At 63.4% G+C, this 17449-nt stretch overlaps 2 protein-coding genes across 4 annotated transcripts; one reads left to right on the forward strand and one right to left on the reverse strand.

The window, feature by feature from the left end:
• Window positions 1-1070: 1070 nt before the first annotated feature.
• Window positions 1071-15862, forward strand: CABLES2 (Cdk5 and Abl enzyme substrate 2). Of its 2 annotated transcripts, XM_031434425.2 has the most exons (10): window positions 1071-1504; window positions 9041-9112; window positions 9217-9309; window positions 10608-10685; window positions 11341-11449; window positions 11857-12022; window positions 12381-12484; window positions 12634-12740; window positions 13318-13522; window positions 13659-15862. In XM_031434425.2, the coding sequence occupies exons 1-10, from the start codon at window positions 1071-1073 to the stop codon at window positions 13797-13799; spliced, it is 1509 nt and encodes a 502-aa protein (XP_031290285.2). In that variant the 3' UTR covers window positions 13800-15862. The 2 variants fall into 2 exon arrangements, with proteins under 2 accessions (XP_031290285.2, XP_064352999.1); XM_064496929.1 differs by lacking the exon at window positions 1071-1504 and having other exon boundaries at window positions 9042-9112; window positions 11857-12049.
• Window positions 15863-15973: 111 nt separating this feature from the next.
• Window positions 15974-17445, reverse strand: RPS21 (ribosomal protein S21). Of its 2 annotated transcripts, XM_031433513.2 has the most exons (6): window positions 17309-17443; window positions 16876-16934; window positions 16728-16791; window positions 16517-16588; window positions 16121-16176; window positions 15974-16040 (listed from the first exon to the last, which is right to left on the reverse strand). In XM_031433513.2, the coding sequence occupies exons 2-6, from the start codon at window positions 16923-16925 to the stop codon at window positions 16031-16033; spliced, it is 252 nt and encodes an 83-aa protein (XP_031289373.1). In that variant the 5' UTR covers window positions 16926-16934; window positions 17309-17443; the 3' UTR covers window positions 15974-16030. The 2 variants fall into 2 exon arrangements, with proteins under 2 accessions (XP_031289373.1, XP_064353000.1); XM_064496930.1 differs by lacking the exon at window positions 16121-16176 and having other exon boundaries at window positions 17309-17445.
• Between the last annotated feature and the right edge of the window lie 4 nt (window positions 17446-17449).

The raw sequence follows: 17449 nt of genomic DNA on the forward strand, positions 1-17449 counted from the left end.
GGCTGTGCCTGCCCCACCCTACCTGCACCCCCAGCACCTGCATAGATGAGACAAACGTGTGTGCCATGTGTGGTTCCATGCAGAGCTGCGGGAGCGAACCACAGGGCAAGTGCCAGGCCTCCAGCCGCACCACAGACCCGGCGCTGGGGTTGTCCTGGCTGAGGCAGCTCGGTCCTGACAATACCCTGAGGTCGCGAGCACTGTCCCCACTTGAAGGGAGAAGTAAACCTGCCGGCAGAGCGCTGGACAGAGCAGGCCAGTGGCACAGAGGTGGCTGCAGGACCCTGCCCACAAAACACAGGTGGGCTCCTGGGGGCTCCAGAAGGCAGCACGTGAGCGTGAAGTTGGTCCTGGATACAGAAGACAGACGAACTGAGGCCTGGCAACCCGCAGACTCAAGGTCGTTTGCTGCTTTGGGAAGAGCAGGACCCTACCTGGGGCTGAAGGCCCAGCACCGGCCCCACCTGCCTGTGGCAGGTGCCTTCTCCCTTCAGACCCGCGGTCTCCTCTTCAATGAGAGAGGTAAGGTGGCACGGCGGCCATTCCCAGGAGCCCGGGGGTTCCCTCTTCAAGGGACCGCCCAGGCGGCGGAGGGCACAGCTCCAGCCCCCGCACCCCAGCTCCCCCGCAAAGACACACACCCGCATAGAGGAAGTGAGCTGGAGCCTGAAAACGAGGCTCAAAGGCGGCTGGCCACGAACGCCGCAGCCCAGATAGTGGAACAAGGCACTTGCGCCCCCGGGCCGCGGCTTCCGAGGAAGGGACTCGAACTCGCGGTGCCGCCGCCGCCGCTCTGCCGCGAGCCAGGCCCCGCGGGGCAGCCCGGCTGGCAGACGCGCGGTTCCCGGGTCCCCAGAGCCGCGTCATAACCGCCTCTAGGACCCAGGAGAGCTGCCTCCGAACCGGGCGGACCGCCCAGGGCTCCTCGCCCAGGGCGCCTCACTGGCCAATGGGCGGGCGCGGCGGCGGCTTATTTGCATGCGAGCGCGCCCCGGCCAATGGGTGGAGGGCGCCGGCGCGTGCGCGGGCGGTGGCGGCGGCTGCGGGCGGCCGGCGGGCTCAGTCGGAGGATGGCCGCGGCCGCGGCGGGTGGGTCCCCGGGCCCGTCCTCCGGCCCTGCAAGGGCCGCGCCGGCCGCCGGGCCCGGCCCCGGCCCCGCCGCCAGGGCCCCGCCGCAGGCGCCGCGGAGGCGCGGGGACTCTCGGCGCCGCCAGGCCGCGCTCTTTTTCCTCAACAACATCTCCCTGGACGGGCGGCCCCCGAGCCTGGGCCCGGGCAGCGAGAAGCCCCCGCCCCCGCCCCCGCCGCCGGCCGAGGCCCGCGAGCCGCCCGCGCCGCCGCCGCCGCCGCCTCCGCCGCCGCCCGCGCCGCCCTCCGGCCTGCCCTTGCCGGGTCCCGCGAGCAGGGCCTCGGCGCCCCAGGGCCTGCTCAGCCCCGCGCCCGCCCCCGTTGGCCTGGGCCTGGGCCTGGGCCTGGGCCTGGGCCTGGACGGGCAGCGCCAGAGGTGAGTGCCGTCAGGGTCACCTGCGGGCGGGTGGGCCGGGGGCTGGGTCAGCGCAGGGGTTGGGGTCACCTGGTGGAATCACCTGGGGCCCAGCTTGGGCAGGGTGGCCCTGGGGCCTGACAGCCTAGAGCACAGGGTGGGGGTGACCTGGGGGCCACCAGCACAGCAGGGGGTGGGGGCGGGCTCAGGTGACCTCTAGGGGATCCGGATGAGCCCTTGACACAGGGTTAGGTGGCCTGTCGGCATAGAACTTGGAGATCAGTAGGTGAGCCCCAGACTCACAGTTGGGGTGTTCTGGCCCTGTCAACAAGGGACAGAGGGTTGGGGCATCCTGGGCCTTGCCAGCCCTGGAAGGGAGTCTTGCCCGGGCCCCATCAGCCTGAGATGTCAGAGCCAAGGGTCATCAGGGGCTCTGTCACCACTCCTGAACATGGATGTGAAGGTTTCATTTGGGCCGTGTTAGTCCCCAGAGTTAAGGGTCACGGTCCCCTTAATTCTGCCACCCCTGAATATAGGGTCAGGGTTCTCTTAATCTTGTCAGCCCCTGAACATGGGTCAGGGTTCCCTCAGCTCTTATCAGCCCCCAGACACAGAGCCCTGTCAGCTCTGGACACACCCCCTCCCCAACCACTCTGATGAGTCCCATGGACACAGGGACTCACAAACATCCCCACACGATCCCCTGCTTCTCTGAACTGGGTGACCCGCTCCATGTGGCCCAGGGAGCTTCCCTGCGTTGTGACGTCTAGCCTCAGAGTCTCCTGCAGCCGGCCAGACCTCCCAGCCCTCCATGCCACAGCCGCTGGTCATTGGAGCCCCCACCGCCAGTCCCTGCCCTCACTGTCCCCTCGAGCTCAGGTTCCTGGGCCTGTCACATCCCAGGTTGCAGTTACTGCCCCTGCCCTGCTTGCATTTCTGAGAACCCCTCAGCCCATCTTAGAGTGACACCCCTTCCCCGAGTTCTGCCCCTCTTGTCTGTGCCCCCTGCCAAGGGTGAGTGCAGCTGCTGGACACCTCACATTCTTCGCCCAGAGACCCTTTCACAGCCACTTGCAAAGCTCCAGTTTCCAGTACCCTTGAGCACTGCTCCCCTACCTTCACCTTGAGGAGTGACGTGGTTCCTGGGTCTGGGACCAGGACTGGCTGCTCGCCAAAGTCCCTTCTCAAGGGCCACTGTCTGGGGACACAGCTTCTGGACATGCTTGCTCTGGGACAGGCCCTGGCAGTGTGCGGGGAGGGGCTGAGTGCAGAGTCTTGCGGCTTGGTGCCCCCCGGGGTGGTTGACACCTCGAAGCCACCACAGTTCCCTGGTGTCCAGAGGTGGCTCTCCTTACCTGGAGGTCATCCCAGCTGCACTGGCTGCAGTTGCCTCACACCCCTGGCCCTCAGGAGGGTCAAAGTGATGGGTCTTCTAAGGGACTTCTGGTTGGGAGGGTTGAGTCCCGAATATAGTGCTTCTGGCCGGACTCCTTGACTTTACATTCAGAGTTCTTCTGAATGGCCCTGAGGCCGCTGTCACGCTTCGTGGGTGGAATAAGAAAAGCAGCTGCCTCCTGCACAGGCCGCGAGGATGCATGGCCTGACCCTGTCCCCAGGCCTGGCCAAGGCTCCAGGGAGGGTTGGGGGCCTGTTGGGACAGAGAGATCAGCTTGCCCCAAATGTGGCAGCCAGGCACCACCCTTCCCTTGTCCCCGGGGAGACGGAACTGCTTATCTGACAGGGCTGGTATCAAGAAGACTATTTTCTTGATGGAAATTAGACCACTTTAAAAACGGAGCCCCAAGGCCAGCCTGTTCTTGGCTGGCAGACCATCCCACAAAATAGTCATATCTCCTGGCAGCTGTCAGCCAGAGGATGGTCCCCTCATCATGCCAGGTCTTGTTCCAGCCACTCGGTGCCCCTCCAGGGCCGGGCCTGCCGTGCAAGGACCTGCAGCCAGCCCACGCTGTGCAGCTTTGTCCTCCTGTCCCAGTCCTGGGTCCTGTGTGTGGTACTGGACAGACTGTTCAGCAAACACTGTAGGTGCCCCCGTTGTGGGCCAGGTCCTGTGAACCAGACAGGCCAGCATCCAGCCCCACGGAGCCGTTCTAGTGGAAGGGCTTCCAAGAGGGTGGATGCTGCGATGAAGCGGGAACCAGGAGCCTGGCCTGGCAAGGGTGCTCACGCTGTTTCTGGAGAATGCGCAGGTCCAGCGCCCTGGAGGACATGGGGACCAGCTGGGATGTGGTGTGAGTTGGGTGCCCTCCAGCATTCCCACTGTGCCCTCCCTGGTCCCCATCTCCCTCCAGCTCGCCTGGCCCCACCTGTACAGTGAGCCCTCTCCTGCCCCTCCCTCCCACTTGGCCTTCAAATCCTGTTCAGGTATCTCTCCCCTCTTCAGGGCGACACCTGCCCATGCAGAATACGCCCCTCGGGCTCTGCAGCCGAGCGCAGGGCCCAGCCCTTGTGTCTGAGCGTCACTGCCCCTCCCCTGACAGACTGTGGGCTCCCAGGGTGGGGCTGTCCGTGTCTGTGCTCCCCAGGCCTGGAGGGGGCCACAGGCAGTCACTGCTGAGTGCAGGAGGGTGGCTGGTCTCGCAAAGGGGGCTGCTAGCTGCAGGCTGTGGACTTGGAAGGTCAGTTGTTTCGGGGAACGGAGAGAATTCTCTAAGGTTCTCTTTCCAAGGCCTGTGTCGCGAGTGCGGCGGTTTGATACAGGTTCTAGGAACAGACTGGGTTGGAATTCCAGCTCCACTTTGAGCAGGTAGCATGGCTCCTCTGAGCCTCAGTTTGCTTCTGTGTGAAATGGGTTTACGTTAAGCACTACCTCCTGGAGGGGCTGTTGTGAGGTCGGGTGAATGGCAACGGCTCCTCAAGGGTGGCAGTGGCGGGGCCAGGTCACCGGAGACGCTAGTTACATCCACGTTGCCCAGGGAGCACTCATGGCTTGGTCCGTGGTGGGGAATTCATGTTTCACACCCAGGGCACAGTCTGGTGTGGCTTTTTCCACTATGCCAGTGAGCAGATCATCAGAATCCGTGTTTTCCTCCCCAGAACTTCTAACCCAGCGTTTCTTCTCATTTCAACGCGGTGGGCCCTTAACACTCAGGAGCACACCAGGTTTCCGGGCTTCCTCGGCTGGGTCGGAAACAGGCCTTCAGGTGCTCTCTCTGCCCCTGCCAGGCCCCTGCACCTCCTCCGCCGTCACATCAGCGCCCTCTCCTCTCTGTGGGAGCCCGGGGCTGCCGTGACTAAAGCATCATACACTTGGCAGCTTAAAACAGCAGCAGGTTTCCTCGCACAGTCTTAGAGGCCATGGGCCTGCGGTCAGGGTGGGGCGGGGCTGGGCCCCTGTGAGGGCTCTGGAGGGCATCCTCCCTGCCTCCCCGACCTGGTGCGGGTGTCCTGGGCTTGTGGCTGCGACGCTCCAGTCTTTGCCTCCATCTTCACACAGCTTCTTCTGAGTCTCTGTCTTCACCTGGTGTTTCCCTCTCCTCATGAGGACCTCAGTCACTGGGTCAGGGCCACCCTAACGACCTCATCTTAACCTGATTACACCTATAAAGATCCTATTTCCAAATGTGGTCATAGTCACAGTCAAGAGGGGTTGAGACTTGAACGTGTATTTTGGGGGACACAGGACACCAGCCCTCACTAGCATCCCCGGCACTAGCAAGGCGGGAGGCAAGGCCAGGATGCTGCCGGCTCAGCTGGGAGCAGAGACCCTCGCCGTCCCGGAGGGCCCGCACAGGGATGGCTCTGAGAAAGGGCCTGGGCTCTTAGTTGCTGTCTTGGTCAGCAGCCACCTTGTGGTCCAAGTTAAAGCAATTTCAGTGTAGCATCTGGCAGTTTGTTCCTGTCATTGATTTTGGAGGCTGGAGGGGAACCAGAGGCCTTGCTGAGACCAGCCCCAGGACCGCTGGAATTTGGGGGTTTCATTTTGCCTGGCAGGGACTTGGTGGGACGAGGTACCTAGGACCACCCACATATTCAGCAGGTAGGCACAAGGGCCTGCGATGTGCCAGGCCCCCTGCTCAGGCCGGGGGGGGGGGCAGCTGGACGAGACACTGCCCACACGCTCCTGGCAGCGGCGGCCATTGGAGCTCAGACAGTCTGATCCCACTTCCAGCAGCCCTTTCGCTGGGCCCCTGGCTGGGACTGGGTGGTCTTCAGACGAGACAGGAGCCCTTCTCTGCTTGCCTGGGGGTTTTCAGTTACAAAGAGAAGGAACTTTATCAGATGCTCGAAACAGTGTCTAAAAAGTAGCAGTTTCTCTTTCTGTGAGCACGTCTCAGGGGGAAGGGAGTGTGGGTCCCTGATTGTAAAGGGGCACTTCTGAGAGTGAGTGAGAGCAGTGGGCAGGCTTGGGGAGAAGCAGGGGGTCTGCAAACCTGGGCCTCCCGTGCCGGCCAGCGGCCTGCAGGGTGTCCTCTTCCCTCACACCCTGGGTCCTGTGGAGTGGGAGGTGGGCCGGGGGTGAAAGCAGGGGCCCCTCTCTTGGCTGGCCTGGTCTGTCATAGCATCACCGGCAACACAGGCTGAGCTCAGAAAAGGGGCCCAGAGAAAACGGTGTAGGAGCAGCCTTGATCCCAGCTCACCCGCCAGGGCCAGGAGGGACCCCCCCCGGGGGGGGGGAAGGGTCAAGGGGCCAAGGCTGCGCCAAGGGGGCCGGTGCCCAGACTGCCCGCTGGGGCACAGATCGCAGCCCCGCCTCTCACCAGCTCTCAGTCTTGCCACCTGGAAACTGTGGGTCGTGAGGACTGAATTTATATGTAAAACACTTACAAGGAAGGAAAGATAGAGGAACACCTCAAAGTCAGATCCACAAAACCAGCTGGGGTCAGATCTTCGGGCTTGGTGGGACCAGAGACATCTGTGCTGCAGTGACTGGAATGAACAGGGCGAGCTGGGCGGCAGAGCTCGGACGGGCCCTGGGCAGCAGCCTGGTGGGCGGGGGAGCGTGCCAGGGGCCTCCGCAGCCTGCGGACGAGGCCCCAGGTGTGTGGGAGCCAACAGGCCAGCCGGGAAATTACCCGAGAAGATGAGGCAGGGGAAGCCAGGCCGGGCCGCTCTGCGCTCTGCGGGGCCGCTGAGCCCAGCCGCTTTCCAGGGGCGGTCCCGCCCCTGCTAGGCCGGCTTCTCTGCCGGGGCCCAGGGCCCGCGCGTCCTCCTCCGGTGGGCGCTCTCTCCAGGCAGGCCTGCCTCACCTGGCCCCGCCCCGGGCCTCTTGGGACACTGGGTGTCTGCCTGACACAGCCTCCCGCCGCCCTCCTTCCCTCCCTGCTGTCCTGGCTGGGCCTGGGCCCCAGGTGCCCTTACCTGAGGCCTCCTGCACTTCCCCGTCTCCCCCAGGCGCCCTCCCTCTGGCCTGGCCGGTGCCCTCCTCCCTCACAGGCGGCGGGGTGGGCGGATGAGCATCCCTTCTCTGGAGACAGGGCCGCTGTGGGGCGCCAGCGCTTGCCTAGGTTTAGGTCTGTGCTCAGTTCTAGTTTCTTTTCGATAAGCTCCTGTTGCCTTATCACTTAAAAGGCTTCATTAGAGCCTGGACCTTGTATCAGGGTGACAGCCCGGCTGTGTGACCTCGGGCAGGTGCCGCGCCCCTCATGCCACCAGCTGCAGTTGAGCAGTGGCATGAGGGGGCGGCTGTCACACCCCAGCACGTGACACCCCAGCTCCTGGCAGACACACTGGCTCATGGTGGCCTGGACCCCAGCAGGTAGCCTGACCATGCCAGGCCTTGTCTGTAAACCAGGGGTCCTGCTGGGAGGAGGGTCCTTGAGATGCTGCGAGGAAGGTGGGCCCTCGGCAACGAGTCCTCCTCGCTGTCCCCCCACCTCCCTGAGCCCAGATGGAGCTCATGCTATTACTGAAGTGGCTGCTTCTGACACCCAGGCCCTGGGCCCCTGCCCAGCCTGTGCTGAGTGCGGGACCCGTGTTGCTGTGTCTCGTAGGCCACGGGCCCTGAGCTCCAGGAGCCTCCCACCCTGGAGCAGTAGGGTAGCAGGGCCCACCCTCACGGCTTTTCCCTGAGCGGTGCCTGCTGGTGAAATGTGCACATTGGCCTAGACCACGGTGGTGGCCTTGACCTGAGGGTGCAGCCCGCTCTGGGTTTCTGGGCCCAACACTGGGTGGAAGGCTGCCCTCCCAAGCTCCCTAGCACGTGTTAGGCCCTGGTAAGGCCCCCACCCAGAATGGTTTTGAACCAGACCAAACATCTGTTTGTCTCTGGGACAACCCTAGCACCTTCCCCACCTCAGAGGGCTGGTAGGAGCCCCTGTCATCGGGCAGCTAGTCCTCAGTCACCTGTGGGTACTGGGACACGCTCCTCCCTGGCCACCCAGCACATCTGTGGGTCTCTGGGCTTCAGTCTCAGGCCTGACCTGAGGCCACATGTGTCCCCTCCTGAGGAGTGGCTAAGGCCGTGCCCCCAGCCCACAGGGCCTCATGCCCAGATGCTCAGAGCCTCCTCAGCACGGGTCTGGTGGAAGTGCTAGTTAACAAGCTTTCTGCTCCCTGTCACTGGGCAGGGCTTTGCTCCAAGAAGAATCCCAGCCACTGGGCCTAGACCATGGTGAGGAGGAGCTGTTGGCCGATGGGAAACCCATTGGCTCCTCTGATGCTCGGTTGGGGATGGAGGCAGGAGAGTGCCAAGCACGGTGTCCGGTGTCTTCCGCCAGGTGACAGGCACGAGTGGTCCCAGGAGAGCGATGGTGCTAGGGCTGCAGCTGCCCTGGAGGGAGTGAGGGCCACATATGAGCTGAGTCTAAAGTCGGGGAGGACATAGCCACTGGAGGAGCTAGAGAAGGAAGATTCCAGACCAAAGGAACAGCGCTCTGGGGGCCCTTGGTGGGGGGCTGTGGTGCGTGCAGGGAGCGGAGGGCAGACAGTGGGCAGGCTGCGTCGCCTCCAAGTGCTCCTGGGTGTCCTGTGCTGGGGACAGGGGCGGGGTGTGCACAGGGCCCTTGTGGGGCCAAGGCAGGGCTGTCAGCACTGGCGATGGCTCCAGGCGGGTTTCTTGGCCGCTGCATCCCCAGGTGGGCAGAGGAGGGTTGGCGGGACAGGTGCTCACCTGAGGGCCAGTCCTGCAGAGCTATCAGTGGACCTTACCCAGCCCACCACACCCCCTTCCCGGGGCTTCCACCTGGGCCCTCAAACCTGCAGAGACCTTACAGAAGTGTCTCTCCCTGCCTCCAGCCCGCTGTGGGCCAGCGTGGCCTGCCCCACCAGTCCTGGGCCTGAGAGGGCTCTTGGGACCCGTGGGCTGAACTCCGAGAGGCGGCCGGCAGACCAGGGTACAGCCGGCCACCCCTTCCAGTGCCGCGTCCCCCTCAGATTCTTCTAGCAAACTCTGGCCCTTGGGTGGCCCAGCACGCACACCTTTCCGCAGACCCAATGGCCTTCTGTCCCTGTGGCCTGGGGGGCCTCCCTTCCCAGAGGGGAGCCTGGTACCTGAGTAGCAGGTGGCACCCTGTGGGGCCTGTGGCCCTGGTTCTGCAGCAGGGCCTGCAGGGCAGCCCCCGGTGTGTATCCTAAGGCCCCGCGGTTTCCTCTTCACAGAAGGCGCATCACCTCCCAGCGCTGCTCCCTCGAGTTTCTGGAAGACACAGTGGGATGTGCCTCGGTTCAGCGGTAAGGAGCCCCGCTGCCGGCCACCCCAAGACCTGTGCCCCTGCCACTCACCTAGGGCCAGAGAGAGTCCCAGAGGGGAAGAGTGACCTGCTTTTCACCTGCAGGACAAAACACATATCTGGGTCCCCGAGACACAAAGGCCTGAAGAAGACTCACTTCATCAAGAACATGAGGCAGTACGACACCAAGAGCAGCAGGTACCGCCCGGCGGCCAAGGCCGGGGCTGCCCTCCATGCCCCCTAACCTCGTGGGCCCGGGCTGCCCTCGTCAGCAGCCCTTTCTTCCTTCAGTGCACAAGTCTCATCCCCACAGCCCGCCCCATGTTCTTTTAGAAGTGGACCCTCCTCCCCATCACCTCCCTACCCTACTCCCCACATTCACTGAGCTCCAGGGCCCATGGTGCGTCCTGGGTGAGGAGCCACCCAGCAGGGACCACCACTGAGCAGGTGTGCTGAGGTGCAGGCACAGTGGAGATAGTGGGGATGGGCAGGGGCATCCAGGAGAGAAGGCCTTGCTCTATTTGGGAAGCACAGAGGGGACCCGTCCTCCTGGAACTGGGGTGCAGAGTGCAGCTGGGGCCCAGCACAGCCCTCGGAGGCCCTGTGTCTGTGAGTGCTGGGTGAGGGGCCTTTGGGGGCCGCTCCTGTCACCTGTCCTTCACGCCCCATGTCCCTCGTACCCCACATCCTTCACACCCCACCCTGCAGGTCCTGAGGCATCATCCTCGTTCTCCTGACCCAGAGGGTCCCCAGACCCTTCTCCTGCTGGAGGCCGTGCGCAGGCCTCCAGCAGGCAGCCCTGGTCGGGGAGTGCTGTGTCTTCCCAGCGGTGGCCGTAGCTTGGATGGTCCCTGATGCCCCAGCATGGTCCCCAGCAGGACAGGTGTGGCCTGGTATGAGGAGCAGGCCCTGGGCCTGAGTACTGAGCTGGCTTCAGTGGGCCCCAGTGCCCAGTTGTCACAGCCAGAAAAGGGCAGTGGGTCTCCCACTGTTGTCTTCCCTGCTAGACTGAGGCTGGGCCAGGCAGAGCCATGCCCAGAGGGAAGGGAAGGCCATCCTTCCTGCTGTGTCCCTCACGCAATGGCCCCTCAGGACAGTTTGGCTCAGGACATAGAACTGGGCACTTTCTGGACCTGTTAGGGTCCTGTCCCTCCGGGATGCTGAGGACAGACTCCCTGAACTGAACATCCTCTGGGCACCTCTGCCTCTCATGTCCTCCAAAGCCTGGCCTCCACCTGCACGGGACCAGGCATGACCCTCCATGTAGCGCATCACGTGGAGGTTGCGTGCTCACTGACTGGAAAAGACATGATGCCCTTGTTGAGTGCCTGGAGGAAACCAGGGAGAGCCAGCAGCCAGGTGGACTCACCGCGAGCCCTGGGCCTCCTGACCTGAGAGCCCCCTGGACACTGGGGCAGTTCCCATCACCTGAGTCTAGGCAGGAAGGACCCCTAGAAACCCCTGCTGCCCTGTTCTAACCCCCATCCTCCCCTCAGGATCGTGCTGATCTGTGCCAAGAGGTCCCTGTGTGCGGCCTTCTCAGTTCTGCCGTATGGAGAAGGCCTGCGGGTCAGGTGAGAGGCTGGTCCCCACCCGGCAGGGGCCTGGTCTGGCTGCACCCACTCATGGCAGCCTCACGCAGGGGCCAGCAGGCCAGCTTCCACCGAAGCTTCTCGGGAGTTCTGAAGGCCATCTGGGTCCAGGTTCTCTGGGAGGGGCGTGTCCGCACTTGTTATCTTGTGTGAGCTGCTGAATGCAGGTGCCTGGGACGTCCCTCCAGACAGGACACTGCCGTACATCCCTGTGACCAGCCCAGGCAGCTGTGTCCCCACGTAACTGGGGAGAGGGATATGGCTGTCGGGGTGGGGACAGCGTGACCTGGCACGAGAACAGGCTGGGAGGAAGCCCTCTACCCCCGTGGGCTGAGCCAAGCTGGCCGAGGGCATGGCTGCAGGTGGAGGGCACACACCTGGGGAGCGAGCTGGATGGAGTGGAGGTTGGCCCACCTCCAGGGAGTGTGAACAGGAAGTGCCTGGGCCCCGGGAAGGAGCAGGTTGCGGACAGTTCTTGCGACAGGGGTCCTTCCCTGTGTCCCCGCTGAGGCCAGTGCTGCTCTTCCCTCAGTGAGAAAACCAGTAGCACCTGGGCAGGCACGGAGGGCGTGGCAGAGGGAGAGCCTGTGTGGGGAGGTGGGGGGCCCAGCAGCTCACCCCGTTCTGTGCGTTGCAGTGACCTGCGGGGGGACAGCCAGAAGCAGAGGCATCCGTCCGGCGGCATTTCCGTGTCTTCAGAGATGGTGTTTCAGTTGGAAGGTGTCGAGCTGGGAGCGGACGGAAAGGTAAGAGTTGGCGCTGCACTCAGCGGCGGGGAGACTTAGTGTATCCAGGAGGTGGGCTCAAGGTCGTTGCAGTTCAAGCTTCTAAAATGCAAGGTATCCGTGGGAGGGAGCCATGCAGCCTGTGGGGCGAGCCTGCCGCCTCTGGCAGCTGGGCGGTGAGGGTGTGGGAGGTCGGGGCTCGGAGGCAGGACGAAGCTCCCGGCTGCAGACCCCAGGTGAGGGATGGGGGGCTCGCGGAGCGAGCAGCGGCGGTCCTGGCGGCATGAGCCGCCAGGGTCCCTTCCTGGTCTGCATGTGGGAGCGTTTGTGTGGGGCCTTCCTGCCGCAGGAAGGAGCAGAGGGGAGCTGGCTTGACCTCTGGTCTTGGATGGGGTCATGGGGCTGAGCCCAACCCACTGCCTTTCCAGGTTGTGTCTTACGCCAAGTTCCTGTACCCCACCAATGCCCTGGTGACACTCAAGCCGGACAGCCATGGCCCGCCGCCTCCACCCCGGCCCAGCGTCCCCCGCACTCTGCCGGGGTCAAGATGTAAACCAGCCCCTGCCCTGGCAACACCAGCCGGCCCGGAACTAGGTAGCCTGAGAGCCCTGACCATGCAGGGTGAGCAGCCACAGGCGCTGGACCAGGGGCGCCACGTGGCAGGCAGACCAGTGAGTCACACTGGAGTCCACAGTGCTCAGTCCAGGCTTGGGGAGTGGGGTCCACTGATGGCTCTGGGGGTCCTTCCTTGTCAGGACGTCCATCCTCCCACTCAGCCCTAGGGGAGGGGGAGCCCCTGGACCCCAGAGTGTCACTCCCTTGGTCCACAGTGACGCCCTCAGCCCCAGCTGCTCCCTGGCTCCAGACAGCTTCTGACTGAGGCTCGGGTTGGCACAAGCTGTTGACCAGGGCGCAGGGCTCATGGTGGGTCAGGGCTGCCCTCTGCTTGCAGGGACTGACGCAGGGGATACCCTAGAGTACAACCCCGACCTCCTGGATGATCCTCAGTGGCCCTGCGGCAAGCACAAGCGTGTCCTCATCTTCGCGTCCTACATGGTACGGGGCCGCCGCCGGGGCTGGGCTGCGCCGAGGGGCGCATGCGTCGGGAAGCGGTGCTGGCACACACCTGGGTCAGCCCTCGCCCTGAGTCACTCAGGCCTCAACCGGGCGCCCGGCTGCGTGGGCCTGGCCCCTCTCTGTTGCAGACCACGGTGATAGAGTACGTGAAACCCTCCGACCTCAAGAAGGATATGAACGAGACCTTCCGGGAGAAGTTCCCACACATCAAGCTGACGCTGAGCAAAATCAGGAGGTGAGGAGGGTCGAGGCGGGCGTCCCCGGGCCCACCGCAGCAGCACATGGGCCTCACCTCCCATTTTGGGTAGATTCCTGAGCTGGACAAACCCAGAGGCACCCCTCCCAAGCCCACCCGCATGCCTTCCGGCCAAGCCAGCAGCAGCAGCCCCCTTGCGGCCTCCCCCAGGCAGGCCCCCAGTGCATGTCACACCTACTCCCACGGCGCCCTCCTGGCTGGCACCCACTGCACCATCCCCGCTGTGACCGTCCCCCCTCCCAGGGGAGGAAACCAAGGCCCCACAGCACCTGGTCCAGACTCCACTGCAGCACACCCATGCCTCAGGGCCTTTGCATTGCCAGTTGCACCCCACACTGGCCCATGCCCTGCTCTGTCCTCTGTGAGGCCCCCTTGAGGACAGTTGGGTGCCACAAGCCCCAGCGAGGGGCAAGTGGAGGCCAGGACTGGCCTGCTGCCCGCACAGCCAGCCCTGGGGCTGGGCCTTGCCCTCCGGGGAAGGGTGCTGGAAGGCACATCCCTCAGGAGGGTGTAGCCACTCCTGGCCCCACAGCCTTGGCTCTGTGTGAACCCACAGTTTAAAACGAGAAATGCGGAACCTGTCTGAGGAGTGTGGCTTGGAGCCCGTGACGGTGTCCATGGCCTACGTGTACTTCGAGAAGCTGGTCCTGCAGGGCAAGCTCAACAAGCAGACCCGCAAGCTGTGCGCGGGCGCCTGCGTGCTGCTGGCCGCCAAGATCAGCAGCGACCTGCGCAGGAACGACGTGAAGCAGCTCATCGACGTGAGTGGCCGTCTCCCCCCCACCCCAACCCTGTCCCCACCCCGCCCTGCCCCACCTGCCCCTGCCCGCCCTCGCCCAGCCCGGCCCGGCGGGACCCGCCGCTCACTCCGCCTCGCCCTGCTCTTCTTCAACACAGAAGTTGGAAGAGAGGTTTCGATTCAACAGACGGGACCTCATCGGGTTTGAGTTCACCGTGCTCGTGGCCTTGGAACTCGCTCTGTACCTTCCCGAGAGCCAGGTGTTGCCTCATTACCGACGCCTCACGCAGCAGTTCTAGCCTGGCCCGGCGCCCCGGCGCCGCAGCACGCGCATGGGCCCGGGGTGGCTCCGGGCCCTGCGGTGCGGGCGCCCAGCCTCCCTGGCTGGTGCTGCTCCTCCTTCCCAGCCTTGCTTCCTGGGGACTCCGCTCTCATCCCAGCGCACATGCGCCGCCGCGCACTCTCAGGCACCTTCCTGTGATCTCCCAGGGGCGGAACGTGGGGCTGTCGCTGTGTCTTTTCTCCCTGTGCCCGAGACCGTCTGGCACCAGGGCTTTGGTTGGTGACGTGTGGCAGCGAATCCTGACTTCGCAGCGTCTCCTTCCTGCTGGGCGTGCCCCGGCCTTCTGCAGGCTGCCATGGCCACAGCACAAGCACCTCAGTAGCGACCTGGGTTTCCAGATCTCCCTCAACACACTGAAGTGCTGAGTTCACCTGTTGAAGCATCAGTCTTGGCTAGTTCCGGTCGGTGTGGAAATTGCACTGTGGAACATGGCCACCCCAGCCCCGCCCCATCGGCCTGTCTGCCTCCCAGCCCAGCCCCTGGGGCTTGTCCACTCACCTCCCCGCAGCCCACAGGCAGAGCTCGGGCATCAGCCTCAGCCACGAGAGCAGGCTCTGGTTTGCTTGATCTCGTCTCCTACTCTCGGACCTGTTCTGAGGATCGTGTCACTGTGAAATCCTGTGTCACACCCCTCAACATCCTCGCCCACCCCGGGCGGGGGTCCACCCTTCGCCTCTCACCAGGAAAAGCCCTCTTGCCCGTGACACTGGGAACCCTCAGGACGATGGGACTGCCGGCTCTTGATCTTCCTAAGCAATATTATGGAGGAAAGTTTATTTATTGTCACTTAGGATGTGGGGTTTTTTTAAGGCAACAAAAACTGGTTAAATGCAGTCTGCCGAAGCTGTGACTTGAACCACACTTGACCCTCGAGCAGGGAGACTAACCTCACAGCCCTGCCTCTCCAACGGGTTGGTGCCTGTGCCTTCCCCCAGGGCAGGAAGAAGAAGCACCTTGGCCAGTGCAGCCCGCCCCAAGCAGATCCCAAGGGCAGGTCTGTGCCCACGTCAGCTCCTCCGCGCCATCTCCGCTCATGGCCCCACCAGAAATACCGAAGTCCGAGGACTGGAGTTTCTCCCTTCATGGGTCAGCTGCTCTAAGAAAGGACCATGCTGGCTGGGCCATTAAGCTGCTTCCCCATTGCTGTCCTATCAACCTGTCACTGGAGGGGCCCAGGACAGCCCACCCTACATGCCATCTGTGCAGACTGGTGCTTTTGCAGCAGGGAGATGCCAGCCCTCGTCACTGCACTCAACCACCAGCAACTTGGCCTAGACCGCAGCAGAGGTGCAGGGAGCCACCTGCAGACCCGCTCCCACCCTGTTGGCTGCTGCTCCTCCTTCCTCAGTCGCTCACTTCCTGGGAGACTGTAGGGTGGCGCTTGAAGCCCAAATCTGTATCCCACCCTTATTGAGGAGTGCCTCTTCCCTGCCTCCCTAAGATGGCCCCCCAAACCCCGATGTGCACCAAGGGGGGCCTGGAGGATGAAGCTGCTATGCCCCAGGCAACTCTTCTGGAAAGTGACCTGTCCTGCCACCACAGCGTCTCAAGTCTTAGTGACACTGCTGTTACAAGCACTGCAAGGGACTGACTTCCAAAACATATGTCCTGGTTTACACTTACCCTTGAGGGACACACCTTGGGAATTTCTATACAAACGGAATGGCTGATACAGTAATTTAAGTTTGAATGATTATGTAGTCAGATTTAATCGTTTACCAAATCCTCCTGTAACCTTCCCCTTAGTGTGTTATTTTTAACAATGCAAGAGCTGCCACCGTGTGGTACTCGAGCAAAGCCAGTATTTAAGGCAAACTTCAGCCTAAATCCTCTCCCTCTAGAGCCAGCCCAGCTGTTCCTATGTCCAAGGGCCTGGTGCCACCCCCTCAGCCCCCAGCAGGCACTGTGGATTTAAATGTTCTAAGCAGGCTGTTGGACCTCAATGTCAAATTGTGTGTCACGGAAGTTTGCAAACAGTGATGTATTTGTCCTTTAAGTAAAATTTGGTTTTGCAACATGCTTCCTAGGCCTTCAGCTGATCAGCCCTGGTGAACCATTAACAACAAAATGCCGGCCCCTCCAGAGCCCACAGGCGTGTCCCCACACAGGCACAGGATGAAACAACACTGATGGGTTTTCACTGTTTTATTTATGACAAACATCCCACATCCATGATCCTCTCCAGTCTCAGAAATTCCTAGAACAAAAGGAAGGACAATGTTGAAACCTGATTTCTAGAGACGTCCCAGGCCTCTGCCCAAACTCCAGCTCTCTTACTTTGAAACAATGCCGTCGGCCTTGGCCAGTCGGAGAATGGAGTCATCCGACTCGCCCTAGAGGGAAAAAAGCACGCTGGGGCCATCTCCACAGCTGGCTCAAGTGAGGACACCCCAGCAGTGGGCAGACACCTGACTGTGCAGGGGAGGCCCTGGGGACCTGAGAGGGCCTGTGGTAACTGGGAAGCTCCAAGGTCAAGGCCTGCCTGAGTGCTTTCTCAGGGGGGCCCTTCCTTGGGCCCTCAGCACCTTTTCCACCCCCACGAAAGGACTGCAGAGTCCAGTCCAACAGGCTTGAGTCTATTCTGCCAACAAACCTGCTCAGGCCTGAGGACAAGGAGGGAGATGCCATTCCTGCTCAAAGGCCCCCCAGGTGGGCAAGGCCGAGGACACTCACCATCCTGCGAATGGCCCCGCAGATAGCATAGGTTTTAAACTGACCGTTGAACCTTCCTGTCACCTTGTCAACCTATAAATTGAGAATGAGGGTCACAAGGAGGAGCACCCAAGTGCCTTTAGATCTAAATCTGGGGTTTGGGAATCAACGCCCAGGCCGGCACAGACTCGCCCCCTCCCCAGCCGGCAGGCCCTCCCGCCGCCCGGCTCACCTCGGCCACGTTCATCTGGATGGACGCGTGGTCCTTGGCGCCGATGATGCGATTGCTGGCGGAGCTGCGGGGGGAGCGCAGTGAGCGGGGAGAGGGCCGGGCAGAGGGAGGGTGGAGGGGCCGGAGCGGGACGGTGCGGGGCGCTCACCATTTCCGGGGAACGTACAGGTCCACGAACTCGCCGGCGTCGTTCTGCATGAGTGCGGCCTGCGGGACCAAGCGCGGCGCCGTGAGGACCGGCCGTGTCCGCGAGCCCCCCTGCCCCGATCGACCGACCGGCCCGACCCGACCCCGCGGGATTGCGTCCCTCCCGGCTAAGCCCCGACCCCTACGCGGTCTCCAGCCCAGACCCCGAACCCCGCGCTGTCCGCTGCCCCGACCCGGACCCCAGCCCCCGCGCGGTCTCCTGCTGCGACCCCGACTCCGACCCCCACGCGGTCTCCCGCCCCGACCCCGACCCCCGCGCGGTCTGCCGCCCCGACCACGACCCCAGCCCCCGCGCGGTCTCCCGCCCCGACCACGACCCCAGCCCCCGTGCGGTCTCCTGCTCCGACCCCGACCCCGACCCCCGCGCGGCCTACCTGATGGTAGCAGGACGAGCGCGAGCGCAGAAAGGAAGCTCCGCTTTCCCCGGCAGCGCTATTGGCGGGCGAGGCGGGACCTCGGCGAGTACTTCCAGGTCCCGCACGCCGCGGCGACTCTGCGCAGGGAGCGCGGCCTGC

Source organism: Camelus dromedarius, chromosome 18 (genome assembly GCF_036321535.1).
Source record: "Camelus dromedarius isolate mCamDro1 chromosome 18, mCamDro1.pat, whole genome shotgun sequence".
NCBI lineage: Eukaryota > Metazoa > Chordata > Mammalia > Artiodactyla > Camelidae > Camelus > Camelus dromedarius.

Coding starts and splice junctions, on each gene's coding strand:
- RPS21 (XM_031433513.2), bottom strand. CDS start 16,925: ATGCAGAACGACGCCGGCGAGTTCGTGGACCTGTACGTTCCCCGGAAA. Junction 16,792..16,875: donor CTGTACGTTCCCCGGAAATG/GTGAGCGCCCCG, acceptor CTCCCCCCGCAG/CTCCGCCAGCAATCGCATCA. Junction 16,177..16,516: donor GCGGGGCCATTCGCAGGATG/GTGAGTGTCCTC, acceptor TTTTCCCTCTAG/GGCGAGTCGGATGACTCCAT.
- CABLES2 (XM_031434425.2), top strand. CDS start 1,071: ATGGCCGCGGCCGCGGCGGGTGGGTCCCCGGGCCCGTCCTCCGGCCCT. Junction 10,686..11,340: donor GGAGAAGGCCTGCGGGTCAG/GTGAGAGGCTGG, acceptor TGTGCGTTGCAG/TGACCTGCGGGGGGACAGCC. Junction 11,450..11,856: donor AGCTGGGAGCGGACGGAAAG/GTAAGAGTTGGC, acceptor CTGCCTTTCCAG/GTTGTGTCTTACGCCAAGTT.